The 19,342-nt window shown below is 42.5% G+C and overlaps 1 protein-coding gene across 2 annotated transcripts in view; it reads right to left on the bottom strand.

Moving 5' to 3' along the window:
- vcanb (versican b) overlaps positions 1–17,702 on the bottom strand; it is a 54,588-nt gene extending 36,886 nt beyond the window's left edge. The window contains exons 1-6 of one of the 2 annotated variants that reach the window (XM_078162401.1): positions 17,490–17,702; positions 13,431–13,508; positions 10,812–11,237; positions 6,639–6,813; positions 6,170–6,297; positions 4,171–4,467 (exon numbers count right to left, since the gene is read on the bottom strand). In XM_078162401.1, the coding sequence (XP_078018527.1) occupies positions 4,171–4,467; positions 6,170–6,297; positions 6,639–6,813; positions 10,812–11,237; positions 13,431–13,497 (1,093 nt within the window). In that variant the 5' untranslated portion in view covers positions 13,498–13,508; positions 17,490–17,702. The remainder of the gene's footprint in view (positions 1–4,170; positions 4,468–6,169; positions 6,298–6,638; positions 6,814–10,811; positions 11,238–13,430; positions 13,509–17,489) is intronic. The other variant, XM_078162402.1, reaches the window with a different exon arrangement.
- Positions 17,703–19,342: the final 1,640 nt, after the last annotated feature.

Here is a 19,342-nt window from a genome sequence, read left to right on the forward strand (position 1 = left end):
GTTTGTTTCATGTTTTAATATGTGAAAGGTGACGCCATGTTCACAATGGAAGTGTAAGTGCTCCAATATGTCACGCAGCTGCCTGTCAACACTCGCACCTTTCTGATAATACTTTGATACTTGAGAAGGTTTTAACGCAGGACTAACAGAGTATCTTCAGGCTGCTCTGAGTGCTTCTTCCACCACTTCACATACTATAGGTGTTAACTGGCCTGCAGTCTCTGAGGGATTAGCTGTGTTCTGGTCTTTCGCACCGCTCGGCCCAGCCCAGATATGATGTCATGTGTTTGGCGAGCTGCAGTCATCTGGCTGGGCTGGGGTCTGTCACTTCACTGTACCATTACCTCTGCGTCTGCCTCCTGCGGCCCTGCCACCTCACTCAGCGCCTGGCAGAACACATTACACAGCCGTCAGGTTCAGAAAGTACCTTTACTCCGCGCCAAACATGCGACTGTTTGCAATTATGTCATGTGTAGGGCATCAGAGCTGACGTGTGTAATCGGTTCCTTCTCGGCTCCTACCTCCTTCACACCGCACTAATAGAGACGCTCTTTTTACAGGTTTGTGTTTCTGATTTCTGGTTTTTAATGTTGATGTTAGTTATGGGAGATCTGCACTCCTCCTCCTCTCTCCTCCCTCCCTCCATCTGTCTGTCTGTCTGTCTGTGTGTTTGGGCAGGGTCCAGCTGTGAAGCATTAGGGACCTGTCCCCTTTCTGCTGTATCTGTGTTAGAGTGCATGAGTTGGGTTTTCCCCTCATAAAAAAAAAAAAGAGCGTGGCCCACCATAAACAGGGCAGTGGGAGTTTACTCTCCTGTTGTTTGGGTTTGTTCTCCCTCTGCTGCCACATCTAAACGCCCCGCTGCTTTTAGACGGCCGCACATTGTGGCATGTTTGTGCTGCAACACACCTCAGCGTTTATGTGGGGAGCTGCAGACTTCTTGTGACCTCACGAATCAAGACCTTCAGTGATTTGGACATTTGGAGGAGAGTCAGACTGGAGTGTGCACAAAGGCAGAGAGCTGGACTGAATCTGTGTCGATGATTAAATGGAAGTGGAGGAAATACTCTCAGCTCCAGATGATTCTGGGGTCCTTGCTCACTTAACGATGGTTGTTGCCTTTTCTTTTCCTCTCTACTAGCTAGATTCTCAATTCCATTAAAATCTAAGGATGTAACCCCTCCATCACACAACCAATGGATCAAAGAGGTGACCAGTGACGTACGGTAGTTACAACGGGCCCTAGTGCACCCTATGGTACATATATCGGCCTCTAGTTTCGCAGACCAGGCGAGGCAGCGCACCTGCGCTTCGCCAACTGGGTGTGGCCAGGCGGATTTTGTAAGTTTGGCACACCGTGCGCCTGGCGCAGCTACTCCTCTATCCCACCTCCGTCCCTCCTACCTGCGCAAGTCGGAAAGAGGGAGGAAAGAAGGCGTGGAGTGGGTTTTACACAGCCCATTCACTTCACACCAATCAAATGAGCTCCTCTCCTCGCCCTGAAATGCGCCGCGCAAAGGCGTAATGAGAGTTTACTCAATTCGCCTTGGCAGAAGAGAGCAGCAGTGTCAGACGGCCAAACTTCTCCCAGGATGAAACAGATGTTTTGGTCCGGGAGGTCCAAGCTCGCAGTGTCCGAATATACGGAACTGCGAGCAGACCTCCACGGGCTGATGATGCAAAGGTAGCCTGGGAGGAGGTCACCACAATTGTAAATCAATGTTGCGTTTCTCTCTCTTTCTCTCTCGCAGTCTCACTCTGTTTCTTTTCTTTTGACTTTTCTAAGATGACAGATGCTGAATATATACTCCCTATCTGATGCTGTGGCTGTTTGTGGTTGGCTGAGAGGGATGTGAACTCATTAGTTTGCAGCTGTGTTAATCAAATCAGGTTGGGTTTCCATTACACGTGCCAATTGTGCCAAACTGTGCCAATCCCCTTTGATCTGACATCAGATGTGACGGGAGATATAGAGATACATTTATGTGCTGATTGCAGATAGTTGCATTGAATAGTGGTTTCTGTGGCCACAGCATCGGGATCGGTATCCAAACTGAAAAAGCTGGATCGGTGCATCTCTACGCCCAGTTCATCAAAATATTATCTAAATCATAATATGGCCAAGACAAGTGCAATATCTAAATTGCAGGAGCTGCAAGTTTTCGATGAAGGTAAAATGTGTCACACATGCCTTTATAAATGAAGCATTGTGGTGCTACAGAGACGCCCTGGCCTACAAATCATATTCCAGATGTAATGGAACATGTTTGACAATGAAAAAGTGACAATGAAATGCAATAATTTATCAATACCACTAAAATCAGGCCTCATATCGCGATCACATCTGTTAAAGTAGCTGCAGTGTGATTTTCTTTGCACATTGTGCAGCCCTAATCCCTTCAGGAAATATCCTTAAATAAAGACGATTCTATCCTAATGTGCTTATCAATGCTCTAAGGGGGTTTTGTTAAGTTAATTTTCTGCTGCAGATGTATCCTTAGCTACAAGAGCAAAACCCAATATAACAATAAGTTCAAACAGCTTCCAGTGATGAATCCTGCAGACTTTTCCACTTTCTCACTCATGAACAAAACCAGAAATGTTCCAAGAGGAGTCAGTTAGAATTTGTCACATTCGTTGCTTTTGAGGATTCTGTTGGATCACTCCTTGAGTGCTTGGATTGTCTTGAGGTGTCTAAAACCTCCTTTCCAACAACTCTCCGAAACAGACAGTTTGACAGTCCAATCAGTTGGTGATTGGTTTGATTGGTGTGTGGAGCAACTTCTCTCTCAAGCTGTCTTTTGTCATCAATCACACAACTACACGTCACTACGTATTTTACACATGTTTCCGTTACAGTGACAAAGCTATGGTGGCATATCAGTGTGCTGTAGGTAAAACTGAGTTCAGGGAGGGGTTAAATATATAATATAATAATATTCAGGTTAAAAACAAAAAGAAAAACTTGGATAGATTTTTTTTTGTCCAGTAAATTTACAACATTAATCTCAGAACATCTGTAAGTTTTTATCTCGTGAGTTTACCACTTAAATCTTGAAAATTCAGATTTTTTTTTATTGGAATATTATCCCCTCACCCAGCCCCATTTTTGTTTATTAATATTATTATTATTTTTTTTACTAACGATGGCTCTAATATGCCGTCATGCAAAGCCCTCTAATGGCCATGAGATATATGACTCTTGTCTGCTGGTAGCAAAGGAATACAGTGTGACGTTCTACAGCTACAAAGCCAACGGAAAGTAGAAGTCAAGTGATTGGATGGGTCTACGAAGTCAGATTCAGAGGCTGCTGTTAGGCGGCGATCACACAGAAATGAAACGCTAGAGACGCGGACGCTTCAAAGACGCTTGAAACACTGGAAGCGCTTATTCAATGCGCGCTAGCTACTAAGTTGAAAATATTTTAACTTATTAGTGTCTTCGCGCGTCTAAAAACACACGTCTACAAAAACGCCGGAAAAACGGCCGTCTAAAAAGACGCTTGAACGCCGGTCAGACGCGACGTATCATAGGAAAACAATGGTTTTACTGACGTCGCGTTTCTGGTGTTTCATCTCGGTGTGATTGCCCCCTTACTGTTTCCACCCGACACTGATTTCTTATAACCACGACCACAATTGTTGGTACCAAATTATTTGGGTTTTTCTGCATCAGAAAATCAGAAAACTATTTTACTTTTGCTCCAGTTTTGGGAGGAATTAATAAATGATGTGGTCCTGCTGACAGAGGTGTCAGATTCATTCTGGGGGGTCATTTCATTTGGAAGATATTTATAAGATATTCCCTTTGCTTAGGGATTGCAAAGACCTTAAGTACAGGAATCAACACCTTCAGTGACGCTGCAAAGAGTAACAGCAGCTACAGATTCAGTCCTGTGTGCCAAAACGTGTGCCTAACCATATGGAACAACGTCTAAGTATCGTCTGTCCGTCACTCCCTCCTCCTGCTGCTCAGAGTCTCCACACTGGTGTGATTCAGGCTGCAGCTTCTGACAGCCCACAGCAGGATGCACTTCACACCAGCCACAACAGTAACTTAAATATCTGGTGAGAGCTGCCAGACGTCCTCCCCGATATTACAAATCCACCTGATGACGTGAGGCTGTGTCAGACAGTAACAGACAGCAGAGTTGTGTGTTTCAGTCTTACCTTTGAAGCAGTACAGTCCATGCCTGTCAGTGGGGTCCGGGAACCCTGTTAGGTTTTCAAACTTGTAGAGTGTGCGAACCCCCAGCAGGCCTCCTCCACACTGCGGCCTGGGGACGGTGACAGGGTAGCGGACGCTGCCGTCAGACAGCCAGCCGTAGTCACAGCGGTTGAGTCCGGCCCTCCAGGCTGCGAACAGGTGACCAGGTGACGCCAACACTGCGTCGTGCTTCACACACTCTTGTCTCGCCTGCTCCAGGGTGACTTTATCCTTGAGGGAGGGAGGGTAGAAGACGTCACCTACAGACAGAAGAGACACACAAAGTCAGTTGAAGGTTTGGTACGTAGCTTCATCAGTTAATGATACATGTTGTGCTCATATTACAGTTCACATCTTCATGCATCTCAAGTTGTTATAGATGTAGTTACTAGGTGACGATTTAAGCAATAAGCCCCTGTTACACTTACACCAACCAGCCCGCTCTTGAAGCCACCAAGAGGTAGAGTGAAAAACACAGATCACCTCATATCAGTGCAATGTTCTGCTGAGAAACTTTAGGTCCTTGACACGCACCACACACCCAAACACTGCTGCAGACCAAACACACCTCTCGTGGCTTAGCTTCTAAAAGTGTGTCCCTGTGTATCATTCTGTGTCCTCTCTCTAAATTCAGAGGTTTTTGTGGTCTGTGAACACCACGTAGGTGGAGCTCTCCATGAGTTTGTTCTCTTCAGCAGCAGTTTGTTGCTTGCAGGGTGGATAATTGATCTGTCGAGCCGTTCAGAGCTGATCAGATCTGAGAGGAGCAGCTGCTGCGAGTGAATGCAAACTTTTAGACCCAGCAGACTGAATGTGTTCATTTTCATTGTGACTGGTGTTCTGCTGTTCCATCTCTGCCCTAGTCTCGCCACCAGACAATCAGAGATCTCCGCCTTCTGATAGTCTGGGGACACTCCTTTCTAAAGTGTGTTTAACACACTGGAGAAAACGGCCGGCAACAAAGCAACACCTCTTGCATTTTTGAAAAGGACGCGCCCTCCTGGAAATGTGCGCTCCCCCTTTTCTCGTCCGCAAGGAAACAAACATACAGAGAGCTTGAAAATGGATGCCGAGAGATTTAACTCTGTTTTATCAAACGTGTGTTCAGTCCACAAGATTGTGGAAAAGAAGGACTTACAGCGACTTTGTTTAAAACTTTTAACGCAGTCGGACTATGTTTACGAACACAAGAGTTCAGCGAGCCACCGAAGGACCGCCCTGCGGATTTACTATTGGTTCTGCAACGTAGGGAGTTTTTTTAAACTCTGAAATTGTATCCGCCCATCTAAACACAAAATCATGGAGAAAGACATCAGTCTTTAGTTAAGCAAAGCGTCTAAAGACTAACTTGTGAGTCTACCTCTGCCCCGACTCTGCTCTGCACTCCGATAACCAAACGTATGAGTGGTCCATCTCCAAAGATAGAAAATCTATTTGTGGCGGCGGATGTTTTAATTGTGGCAGGCCGCCATAAATAGATGAATGAGCGGGAAACCCTGACCTGTGTCCATGTCTCCACAGGTCAGAGCTAAGTCCGATCCAAGGAGGCCCCATCACGGGTACCAGCACATCCTGCATTAATATTACATTAAAGCAAAAGCTTCTGTCCAAAGAAACTTAAACATGACATAAAGACACTGTATTGTATGTTTTCCATTGTTGTTTTTATATATAACTTTAGTTTCAAATAGTTAAACTATGTCCAGCATTTAACTCCCCTTAAAGCAGTTTTTATGTTTCTGCTTGTGTCTAGATTAAACATATGGGATACATCATGTTAATCAGTGAACTTTAAATCTGCTGGTAAGTGTTTCTTGGACTTTTGTACAGAGCCAGGCTAACTGTTTCCTCCTGCTTCCAGTCTTTATGCTAAGCTAAGCTAAGCTAACAATGCTCTGACTCCAACTCTGCATTCAGACACACAGACATGATACTGATATAACTTCTGTACTTTGTGTTTACCGTGTATTTTATCTACGTAGCAGTAGACGTCGTATTTCTCCGTGGGGTCGCGGACGCCGTACGTTCTCACTCCTGGTTTGCTCATCAGATTACCTGCACAGCCGGGACGAGGAACTGTGATTGGGTACCTGGAAAAAACAAAAAATTGACATTCATGATTTAACTGCAAACAAATCAAACATTTTTGACAATGTTTGAGTCCTACAAATCTGATCTTCTGCATGTGTAATGATCATTTTCAAACCCGTTTTTAATGAGTGTCATGAAACAGAAAGTATACGGCAGGCGGTCGCTGCAGAATCAAGACAAATGAAACTTAATTTTATAAAATACTTAAACTGATTAGAAACACATTGAGATGTTCCTGATTTTAGATTTTTTCTCACTTGGTTTCAGAAATGTCAAAGACAGATAAAAACGGAGTGACAACACAGATTTTATCAAACAAACGGTGCAGATATACACACACCTGACAGTCTGGTCGGAGAGCCATCCTGCGTCACACTGATCAAAGCCGTCCTCAAAAGCAACAGCGAGCTGTTCAGGTGTAGCGATGTGGGCGTCTACGGAGCGACACGCCTCCACAGCTTCAGAAAAATCCAGAGTGTATCTGCTGGTGTTGGCTCTGTAGTGGAACACCACGCCTGGACAGAGAGCAGAGACAGTAGCTACATTAGACGAAGAGCTGTGATGTGTGAGGGGACGCTGGTACCAGAAAGTGCTCTTCTTAGGATCCTTAATGTCAAGTTTTAATCATTTCAACTTTTTTTGTGAATATACCACAATACCCATGAGCCTCGGCTGCTGCTGCTGTCGAGAAGAAACCAGTCAGAGTTGCAAATCAGAGCTTGAGTGAATCTGAAACACTTGGTTGTTGCAGTTGTAAATAAAACCCACCACCATGGGTAGGGGAGCACGGGGAACCTACTAAAGTGATAGTGATGAGCGCAACGGTTTACCCAAAATGAACAATTTTCAGCGATCAGAAAAAAAAAGTCAATGGTGCAGCATTTAGCGCAGAATAGACACTTAGCACCTTGTCACTCTGTTGGCATTTGTAAGGTAGCATAAATTCGCAGCACTCACATTACAAAGAATTTAAAAACTTCCGGCCTTAGAAAAAAACACTTTGGTGGACATGACCACTTATTCCTTATTTCAAGAGTTACTCATTCTCATTTTAAGATGAAGGGCAATCTTTACTTTTACAGCTCACCGTTAGTGATGCACATAACAGAATTTTAGGCTGTGTTTGGATGGTTTTTGCTGAGATGCATCTTAGGAGTGACAGTTCACTTCTCTCTTTTTCTCCTTTTCTATGTCCACAGGCTTGTACCTGGGAGTTTTTATCAAATAATCTGATACTTCCCGAAGCAACTGTTCATCCTTTGTGCTGATAATTCAACTGGGAAAGTTTCATTTCATCAAAGCCACAGAGGAGCTCAAACAGTCAGCTACCAAACATCGTCAGTGGGGAAAAGGAACAGGATCGTAGCATCTTTCTTGATAAATTTGGTGACTTTTAAGACCCCTTAAGCAACTGTCTCACAACAAGCACACCTCATGTTGGTTATCAACTGGTAGCAAGTGAAGATTTCTATTGTTAACAACATTACTGTTAAAGTTAAAGTGCAGAAGATGAAGTTGAGGAAACTTCTGTCCATTTCTGAACCTGTTCTACCTGACGAGACAGAGATCATCTCCTGTTGACATTATCACACTTCAGATTCCTGACAGAAACCGGATCACTCCGCCTATCATTACACGACAGTATAGAGAAACAAGAGCTTGCAGCGATTTCAGCTGTCATCCTGATACTATATGTATCTGTTGTCTTGTGTCATTAGCTCCTTTATTTCCAGCTGGATGGGAGGATTATTATAATCCTGGCAGAGCTGCAGGAGGATGTGAATAGATGGGCTGAGCTGTGAAATGGAGAGTTGTGTGTCACTCATAGGGAGCGTCTTTGTGTGGAGCTGCTCAACAAAGAGTCCTGTTCAGTATAAATGTGGAATCTGTGTAAATGTCTGGGAGTGAGGGTCAGTGTCCTCACGGCTCTGTGGGATTTCCACTGGATTCCCTCTGACGGACAAACACCGCAAATCTTTGACATTCACTACAACTGAATATATGAAGTGATGTTTATATATAGACTGCTGTTTATACAGAAGGACCAATCACTTACTGCCTCTTGAGTTGTGTTTAGCGTGTTGTATAAACGGGTTTATTGTGCTCAAGTTTTTAAAAGGCCAGATCATTTATCTGCAACAATTTGCTAATTAACTTGTTTAAGTCGCTTCAAACAAGCCCGGTCTCACTCAGAAGTCATTGAAATCTGGCGCTTGGGCAGTGACTTGCGGCGTCAGGATCCAATGAAAAAAGGCGTCCTCTATCGTCAGCCTGAGGGGGAAACGCAGCGGGACAAGGACGAAAAATAAGGTGGCAAAAGTCTGAATGGGGCGGGCAGGAGGGGTGGTGGATGAGTCCAACAAACGCTGACTTTCACCTGAGAGAGTGGTGTTTGCGTTTAGAGCTGATCAGATCCGAGAGGAGCAGCTGCTGCGAGTGAATGCAAACTTTCAGACCCAGTAGGCTGAATGCGTTCATTTTCAGTGTGCCTGTTGTTCTGCTGTTCCATCTCTGCCCTGACTATGCTCTGCACTCCAATAACCAAGCATATGAGTGGTCCATCTCCAAAGATAGAAAATCTATTTGTGGCGGTGGATGTTTTAATTGTGGCTGGCCGCCATAAAGCCAAACCCTGTTCGTTTTTCCTTTTCTTTTCTTTCCCCTGTGCTTCTTAGGCTTTTATTGCCTGAATCCAACCATGTGTGTTTGTTGTTTGTCGTACGTGGAAGTAAAAAGCCCATGACCAAAACTCTCATTATATAATAGTTAGTTCCGGCCCTGCAATCTGATTGGTCGAGAGACAGTAAAACCGTGATGATATTGGAGTACAGCATCATGGTTATTTCACTGTGTATGTATCACTCCGCCTCACAGCTGATTGCAATCAAAAATCAAATCAAAACTGACGGTTAGTGTCAGTTAGGTCAGCAGTTGCATTGCATCCCTGGAACAGTATTTAAACAAACTTCCACCAGATGCAAATGCCCTTTATCTGAAGCCCAGGATGACGGCAGCTCACACAGACAATATCTGGTACACTAAAGCTCTGCTGGGAATAAACTCACTCGCACAGATGCTGCCGAAGATGTGTAAAGAGGCGGGGACAACAGCTATCTACACCAATCACAGCCTCAGGGCGACTGCCATACAGAAGCTGTCAGATGCGGGTCTTGAAGCGAGGGAGATCATGACAGTGAGTGGGCACAGGTATGATGTTGTTTTAACTTAGGCTATGTGTAAAGTTAGTCTTCTGATAAGGAGTCGGGCCCTAAATATACCTTTTGTCTTGCATGTCTGAGAGCTTGTTAAAAAGCTACTGGAAGCCATCCATGGAGAGCAGAAAACGACGGAGCAACATACTGTCAGATCAGAAGGCAGAGTCGGCTGTGCCTGTGAAGCGACAGTCCACCATGCAGTCACCAGAGACTTATTTCACCGGCTGCACAATTAATGGAAACGTGCAGATAAATGTTTATAAAGAGTAAGTGCCTGGCGCACCATGTCTGCGTTACATAGCAGTGGTGACAGCGGAGTCCTGAGGGAACTATTTTTGTTGGCGGAAGACAAATAAAATGCTTAAATTTTTCAACATTTCTTAATCAGCCTTGCTTATTTAACTGTTGAACTGTTGTATAAAAGCAATATCACACTTGAGCTCGTGATGTTATCTCGTGCCTATGACCAAATCACAGCTGTGACGATATACGAGTACAACATCACAAGCTTGAGTGTGATATTGCTTAAATATGTGAAAAGGTCGGAGTGAGAATGTGATGCTCAAACAGCTAATACTAAACTGAAAATCTTTGGGTTGAGTGTCATCTCCCATGCCCTTTAAAAGCCAGGTGTGCCTGCACCTGACGCACTGCTATTTACATAGTAGATTTGGCAAATTGGAGAAGCAGTTATGTCACTGCAGCACATATCATTGGACATTTAAGCATCAAAATTAAAGCTGTACTCATAGACTTCACAGAAGAAACAGAACTAAACTTTTAGCTTCTGAAATAATCAATGAAGTTACGCTATTCCTCGTGTGTAAATGTGCACAGCGTCTCTCTTAATGGGGCATCTGACAGCAGCTCTGCTCTGATCTCTGCTATGTTCACATTTTACAGAATGTCATTAACATTTTCCTTATTAATGATGTGTTATTTCATCCACCTGCAACCCATCCACACGTCCCTGTGTGTAACAAGCAGAGTGTATGTACACTGCCTATGTAGGTGCATCCTACTATCTGAATTATAAGCCTTTTAAATAGCAGGAAGATGCTGCGCCATTCTGACTTTAGACCAGGATTTTGTTGGTCAGTGGTGCAATCACTCACTGCTGCCTCAAAATAGCAAAACGCCAACAATATGGCTGACGACACCTCATTTTAAGACCTTCAAATTAGTGCAGCTTTAAAGAAAACAGTATGTGCGTTCACACATCTGGATTAAGTCACATACTGACTGTTAATTTGACCAATAAAAGTGTAGAGTTGGCAGGGTGTGTTTGTTGTACTCACCGGTGACGTTGAGGCTGACGGTGTCCTGGGTATCCTCCATCCCGTGCATGACCTCACAGCGGTAAAGCCCTGCGTCGCTGGCCCTGAGCCGCACGATGATCAGGGAGGCGTCCCCGACAGACAGCGGATGGCTGGGCACCGACACCCTGCCCCTGTAGTCCTGCCCCACCTTCACCACCACTCCCTGCGCCACCAGCACCACCTTCTCTCCTGCTTCCTCCAGTTTGGTCCACTTGATCCTGAGCTCCTCCGCGGGATTCGGGGTGGTGTGAGCGGCGGGGACGGGAGGTCCGGGTGGAGGAGTGTGTGTCGGGCCGCTTGGGATGGAGAAGTGGCAGGGAAGCACCACCCGGCTTGCCAGAGAGCCGGTCACAGGAGGGTTCGTGTGTATCGTCATTGTGTGTGGTGGTGCTGGAAGACAGGATCCTGCATGAGTGTGTGAGCCATAACATGAAACAGCAACTTTAGTCGAAGATCTACAGAAAATCTTCTCATTTAGGAGCTAAACTAGAGAATATTTTTACATATTAGAGTTTTCTCTCAGACCATATTATGGGATTTTTGCCAAAAAACATCAAAATAAAACTGTCTAATCCAGCTTTAACATACCAAAAGTACTCATTATGGAGAATGGCCCATTTCAGAACAATACTGGATGTTAATTGTTGATGCATTAAAGCTGGGGCAGGCAGTTTTATTTTGGCTCCACTGGGCTAAAATCCCATAATAAACTTTGAGTTTATTGTAATTCAAGTGGTCTGGGAGAAAAGTAGACCCCTGCACCTCCTCTTGGCTCTGTTTTCAGGCTTTAGAAAATCTAGCCCGTGATGGGAGACAGGTCATTTCAGAGAGAGGGCGTTCCTATTGGCTGTTCTACAAATGCACATGTGTGCACGTCCCTTCAAATGGTGAAAGCCTGATTCAATGGTGGAGAATCCTGCAGAGAAAGTTGCTATTCCAGCATTGGCAACGACACAGCAAAGCAACCCAAACAATGAAGATGGACTTATCAGAAAGAGAGTCTGACAATAAACCAAATAAAACTTGTTGCAAATAGTTTAGCCTTCTAGTAACTTTAGTTAAAGGCTAGAGATGCACCGATCCAGCTTTTTCAGTTTGGATCCCGATCCCGATGCTGTGGCTTTGAATATCTGATACCGATCCGATACCATGGTTAACCTAAAAAGCTATATACCTTTACATGTAGAACAGAAAAGACTAGATGCATCAGGCATTGATAAAAAGAAACAAAATTAATGCAATGATGAACTATTTATGTTTAACAAAAATAAACAATTGTGCAGCAGCAGTTGAAATAGTGTGAAATACCTCCACACAGCAGATTCTCTCCTTTGCTCCATGACGTATGACGTAGCTCGCGTCACAATAGATTTAACGGGAAAGGATCGCCTCAGGTATAGGTTGCATTTTCTGATACCCGATCCATCTATTTTGATGATATCGGGGCCGATATTCGATCCAGATATCAGATCGGTGCATCACTATTAAAGGCTCACTGTTGTGGCTTCAAGTTCACGTTTATGAAGCTAATATTAGCTAAAGCCTGTCTGCCTCGCTCCCCGCCACCACAGACCATCTCGCCAAGAGGAGAGCAGGCAACAGCTGCGGAGATGGAGCCCCAGTTAGCGGCCACAGCAAGCCGAATCCAGTTAGCACAAATCCCAACTCCGGTGGTTTTGAAAGCCCCGACTTCCCACTGGATCAGCAAACTTTCTGTTGCTGCTGTTACACAAGGAAGACCCAGTTACCCGCTCTCTCCCTGGTGAAGCAGTCCCGCGGGGTTAGCTTGCTAATTCTTGTCTCATTTGTGGTCTGATAAATACAGATAGATGGGAAACACAGGGTAACTGTCATCTGGTGGGAGGAGCTTAAGACAGAGAGGGTGGAGCTGCAGGAGGAGAGAGTATTTTCAAATACTGCTGTTTTTTTGCCCTTATCAGAAAACTGCCTACGCCAGGTTTATTCATTTTTTGATGCCAATACTGTTGTTTTTTTACTAAAAATTTGAATGCATCAATTTCACTTGTAACCATATTTCCACACTGTGGTATTTCTACTTTTCTTGAGTGAAAGATCTGAGTACTTTTTCCAACACTGATTATTTAAAAAGATGATCAAAGGAGCAGAAGACGCCCTCCTTAATCTTTTCAACCCAGCAGCTCTGCCTGGAGTACATGTTCAGTTTCCCCAAACTGGTGTGAAACAGGATGAACACATGAGTAATGCATCAGGCTGACAGACAAGAAAAGATCCATTTTTCTGGGGCCATTGAAAAGTATCTGGAGCATTTCTACAACTGGCAGCAAACACAGCAGCAATCAGACTCTGGCTCCCACACACTGATTCCTGCTACAAAGATGCAGAAAGTTGCGTGTGTGTGTGTAACCAGGGATGAGTGGAAAGCATGTGTTCAGAGCCTCTTGTGTTGGAGTAATAATCATTTTCCACTTTGTCAGTGTTGGACCTGAAACCTGTCTCACGTGTTATTACGTCTTCATCAGAGAGAAACAGAGAGAGCACGAGGAGGGGAAAATATTGGTGATGGAGTTTTTTGGATTTAAGCTTCAGTCTTTTAATTTTCTGTTGGACTGGACTCACCTGGTTGAGGACGAGCGGAACACAAACACACCAGGCAGAGCAGGTGTGTGAGGACGTGTAGAAGCATCTCAACACAATCTGGAGAGACAGAGAGCAGAGTCATAAAATAATACAAACATCAGGGATGGAGAGGAAACACTGATAGTTAACCTCCTGAGACCTGAACTTGTGTTTAGTGTGTGTTTTTCTCTGAGCTATTTGGGATGAGAGGGACCTGATAAGTGTAGAAAACTAAGCACTGTCTTTGAACTGGAAGTAGTTTTTGAACTGATGTCCTCATGAGGACGATGGGCTCATTGTAGTAGTCACTCATGTGCAATAAAGTATAAAACGGCTTATTTCATTAGTGTATTGTGGTCTTGCTACCACTAGATGGCGCATACATGTGTCCACGAATGAGGACAGCAGGTCTCAGTTAAGCAGAATGAAGTATAAGGTTAAAGGACGCCTTTTCTTGTTGGTTTCTGACGCTGCAAGTCACCGCAAGGGCTGGATTTCAACGACTTCAGAGTGAGACCAGGCTCTCACATGGTCGCAGGAGGTTGAGTACAGTTTTGAGGTATGTTACTTAAGTTTTTCCATTTTCTGCTACTTGAAAATAATCGGCAACGATTTTATTACTGGAGCAATTGTTATTTGTCACTAATTCCAGAGTGAACATTTTATGTTTTTCTTTTCTATATGTGATATTAAACTGATTATATTTGAGTTCTGGAGTGTTGGTTGAATAAAACAAGAAGTTTGAATGCATTTGAGTGTGCTGTGGAAACTCAAAACATGCATACAACAAATCAGATAATCGATTAATGGAGAAAACAAGCTGCAGATTCATTGATAATAAAAACAATAATGAGTTCCAACTTTAATTAACTTAGTTTAAGTGACTTTGCAGATAAAAAAATACATAAAAATACATAAGAAGTGATTAAAATTAGCTCCACTTTGACCAGAGGAACATTAAAGTGTGGCTTACACAAAAAAAAAAGTAATAATAAAACCATATTATAGCTGCTGCGCAGTGATGGGTCGGGTCCAGGCATTTTTAGGCAATTCTGAGCAACAAGCAGAAGAACTGGAAGACATTTAGGAATTTAGCAACACAATCTGCCTTTTGCATCAGCTGAGGCTTGAACTCACAACTTCTGAGACTAAGAATCAATTTCTATCTCACTGAGCTAATTAGTCAGTGACAATTCATGTGTAGCTTCACAAATTGACTAAGCCAGATGTGCAGGTTTAGCAGCCATCCGTGCATGGAAAAGCAGATTTCAAACCACTGTAAAAAATTCAGTTATCGAAACAAAAATCTGAAAATACACATATTGTATCTAGACAGCATGGAGATGTTGGTAATTTGTTTGTAACAATGATTGATTTGTTCCATAAGTGAAAAACTGATGTTTAAAATTACCATTTTTACATTGACTCCAATTGTTCACATTAGAGCAAAATTCAAAATGCTGTCAAAAATTCAGTTTTTGAGATAAAATTCCGAAATTTGCCACACATCATCTACCATGACTCTAGAATTTTGTCTTTTTTTCATGAACATTGAAGATTTATTTAGCAAGAATTTGCATGTATATGTTTACAGTACCGTTTACAGTCAAACATTTTGATGCACTGCAGGCTCAATTTTTGATAAATCAAAAATATGTGTGGGTCATTTTTGTAGGACAGTCTGAAGATGCTCTGTAGCACGTTTGGTGTCAATTGAGCAAAAATTGTGGGAGGAGATAGGTTTAAGAAGTTTTACAGTTTTTGAAAAAAACAGAGTGATGAACTTCATAATTTTTAATAGGTTTAAATGTACAAAAGTTTCTTCAGTATTGGGGCTACAGTTTGAAGAAATTTGCGAAGTTGTAGCACGTATGGTTGATTTGTTATGAATTTTCAAAGTTTTGAACTTTAGGCGCTTGCTGTAGCGCCACCATCAGGACTATTGGCTTGAGTTTACAGCTGAGGATATCTGGCATGAGACTGGACCTTTGTGCAAAGTTTGGTGAGTTTTCACCCATGGGAAGTATGATTTCCTCAGAAGAAGAAAGAAGAAAGAAGAAGAATACCTAGCTTAGCTGCCTGGACCCTAATTATGATGAATGACAGTAAGACTCTGATAGGGGGAAGTTCTGCTGCATAATAAGTACTTTTAGTTTTGATACTTTAAGTACCTTTATTCTGATATTTTGACTTCTGTTCTTTTACTCAACGATTCCCCTCAGACATGTTTAAGACATAAAAACATACTCTGCTTTGAATAATACCCAAAAAACTTTTCTAAAGTTGCCTCTTTAAAATCTCTACAAGTTGAATCTCCTCCTCCCTTCTCTCATTGATGAATCCAGAATTTGAAAATACCCAAATATTTTCTCAGAAGTTGAGCTGCTGGACACAAGAGGTCTCCTACTTCACTGAAAAGTCTCAGTGTATGTTTCCACATCACACTGGTGATGCAAGTTCCACACTGGACCCTAATTGGCTCCAAACTAGTTGTGATGTCACAAATCCTGCAGGTACAGCCAGATGGTAAACTGAGATTTAAGGTGAGCTCAGAGAAACTGTCCTCCTCCAGCACAGTGATGTGAAAACAAACATCATCCTGCACAGTTAAGCTCAAGAGGGACTTTAAAGATTGTCTCAACACAGTAAAGAACATGTCATTTAATATTATAATATGTAATATGACACTTGCAGGGACAGCTCTGCTGCACCATAAGTACTTTTACTTTTAATACTTAGAGCACATTTAGCTGACAATACTTCTGTACTTTTACTGAAATAAACTTCTGCTAAAGAACAGAATCTGAGAAGAGCTGCAACTAGAAATGATTTTAATTATCACCGATTAATCTACAAATAGTTTTCACTATCAAATATAAAACACATGGAGAAAAAAAGTGCCCTTACTGGAGTCCCAATAGCCGTCCAAAACTTTGAAATATTTCATTTATTTTAAAATAAGACAAATAAAATCAGCAATATTTGGAATTTTTGATTAAAAACTGACTGAAATTATTATCAAAATCGCTGCTTAATAACTTCCTGTTGCTGTTACAGCTCTAGTACACCTTCCACTGCATGTAAGCTTTGATTTACCAACTGTATGTACTCACATTACTACACTATCCACATATCATTTATTATAAGTTTCTTTTCACTCTTACAATATTTGTAACCCTGCACAGTTTAAATATGTGACCTGTAAATAAACTCTGTGCTGTATCCAGAGTTAGGAAGGTTACTTTTGAAATGTAAAAGGGTACAGATCAAAATCAAAAGTAATGTGGCAATTTAAATTACTTCAAAGTAATGTAACTTATTACATTTGATTACTTTTCTAACAAACTTGGGAATAAAGCCTAAAAAATGTCCAGAAATATGGCAGAAGAAAACAGCAAATAGCAAAGCAATAATGAATGTTAAATTATAAATATAAACTTTTTACAAAAAATAAAATAAAATAAATAAAATAGTAAAATTCAGATGTAATGATGTCACCAATATTTTTGATAAGAAACTTTAATTTCTTTTTTTTCTCAGTAACTACATGTAACTAGTTAATCCCTGACACTGACTGTACTGAGCTTTTGTACTTTATATCTATGCTTTAGATGTTTTGCTGGAAAGTATTTCCTAACATTGGTTGTCCAACAGAGTTTTATATATTTATAACGATTATAGTTAATTATATCACTTTTAAGATGCCAGAGAGGCAGAAGTTTCAGTGACAGATGTGACCACAGCTGCAGCAGGAGCAGAGAGAGCCCAGCTGTGGTGATAAAGCTTATCAAGTGATCAAGTGGTTAGACTGTGAATGGATGTAAATGGACCTAATTGGTCCCAACTGTCACTTTTATCAATGGGATGTCTTATCATGAGGGATTATCAGTGTGGGAACATTCCTGCCCAGCCAACAGATCTGCTCCTCAGGCGGGTTCATGCACACATGCAGATCACTGCACTGATTTACAGTAAAGATCTAAATGAATCCTGCATCTTCAGTAAGATTTAGACACACTTTGAGAATATTCTGTGCAGGAAGAAAACTGAAAATCTTACCTTGTAAATCCTAAAAATAAAAAAAAAAATCTAAAAGTCCACTTGGCTCGTGCTGCTTTATCACTTCAAACTTTTCCAGAAGAAAATCCACGCAGGTCCCAAACAAACCGCACACAGTGCGACAGCGCCTGTTTCTGCAGTGATGTCTGCTGCTCGGACCTCTTCCTCCTCTCAGCACCGGCTGCAAGTTCAAATCCACTTTACACGCGCTATTATCCAGACATTAGGCAGAGGAGGGGCGCACATGTCCGTACACCTCCCCCGATAATACACCGCCCAGCGCGGGGGGAGAAGGAGGGAGGGGCGGGGCGACAGAAGTGAGATGGAGGAAGTGAGGAAGGGGGAAGCCTGAGTGGGAGAGAGTGTTAGAGACAGAGGAGTGAAGGAATGGGAGGGAGACACTGAGAGACATTAAAGGGACACTGCACTGATTTAATATTGCTCTTCTAGGGGTGGGCCCTAAAATAATATCACGATATTTCAGGGTATTCTAGCGATAACGATATTTTTGACGATATGACAAATTAGTACAGTTTACCTTCAAATATTCAGTAAAAACTAAAATGATCTCTCATTTCTTTAGTTTGTGAACAACAACAGTAACTCAGAGTGAGATTCAGATTCTGTTACAATATTAATAGTATTTGTATTACAATATTAGTAGTATCAATATAGTTAATAGTTGCAAGGGAGGAGAGGGAGAGACGCTGTGCTGCTGCCAGAGGAGCCGCTGAATGAGTTCCCTCTGAGCAGTAACTCGCTAATAGAGTCTGAGAAGTCCGGGCTGTTCATAAAACATTCAGGACGCCACAGATTTAAAAACATATTGCAATACCAGTGAACACACCATTCCAGGTTAATTTTCTGTGAGTGAGTCAAGTTTTTGTGTTTGGGCCCTGACAATATTGGCCCTTGGTCAATATCGGGCCATTTGTGAGCGTCTGTCACCAAAGTTTTTGCGGTGTGTCCTGCAACATTGGCCCTTGTCAGCTTTTTTTGGTCGAGTCAGCCTGTTGAATCAGCAGCGGAGCCTGTCAATAAGTGAAATCACTCTGATTGGCAGTTTAGCTCAGTGCACAAGAAGAGAAATGGAAGTGAGGAAAGTAAACAAGGAGCTAAAGTCAAGAGGGAGTGAGATATATTAAAAAAACCTTGTTATATTAAGTGAGATTATTTTTTAGCCAATGAGCTCTTTCGCAGAGACGGTTCGAAAATGTGTTACTGTTCACTGGCATGCGGTAAATATAATTTGTTCTTTCCACATCAGGTTGTGTTGTTAATGTACTAACTGGCTAACCAGCATCATTAATCTGTTTCCTTTACTGCTTGACAAATACAGACTATGGTATTAATGCTTAGTGAGAACTTGAGTGCGGGGCCAGCAGAAGAAACACCACTGTTCATATTCAGCAGGCCGGTAACTGTGGAAGTAAACCCAGAAACTAATTGTCAGTGTATGCACAAGGCAAGCAATTCTCAATGGAATGAATTGGCGCAAAAATGGGAAATGGGAAAACATCTATAGGAGTGAGAATAACATTAACCTGCTGCTCCCGGGCTGCATTTATTAACGTAGGATTTGATATGTTTCGTCCTCTGACTCTACTCTCTTTGTGTTGCCATTTTTCAAGCCGGGCCAACATTACTGTAATGTAATGTTAGACTCGCTGCCGACAAAGAAAGCAGGCAGGCGAGCATGGGAACAGGTGAGCGCCACGTATTTCCCCGTTGCCCCCTGGGTAATGCAGTTCATATGGGGCCATCAATTAAGAACCTGATATAGATAGACCAGCTTGTAAGAAGGCAAAGTAACGGTCCACCAAAGAGTAAAAAGTAGAAGTAACAATACCGTG

Source organism: Epinephelus lanceolatus, chromosome 19 (assembly GCF_041903045.1).
Source record: "Epinephelus lanceolatus isolate andai-2023 chromosome 19, ASM4190304v1, whole genome shotgun sequence".
Lineage (NCBI taxonomy): Eukaryota > Metazoa > Chordata > Actinopteri > Perciformes > Serranidae > Epinephelus > Epinephelus lanceolatus.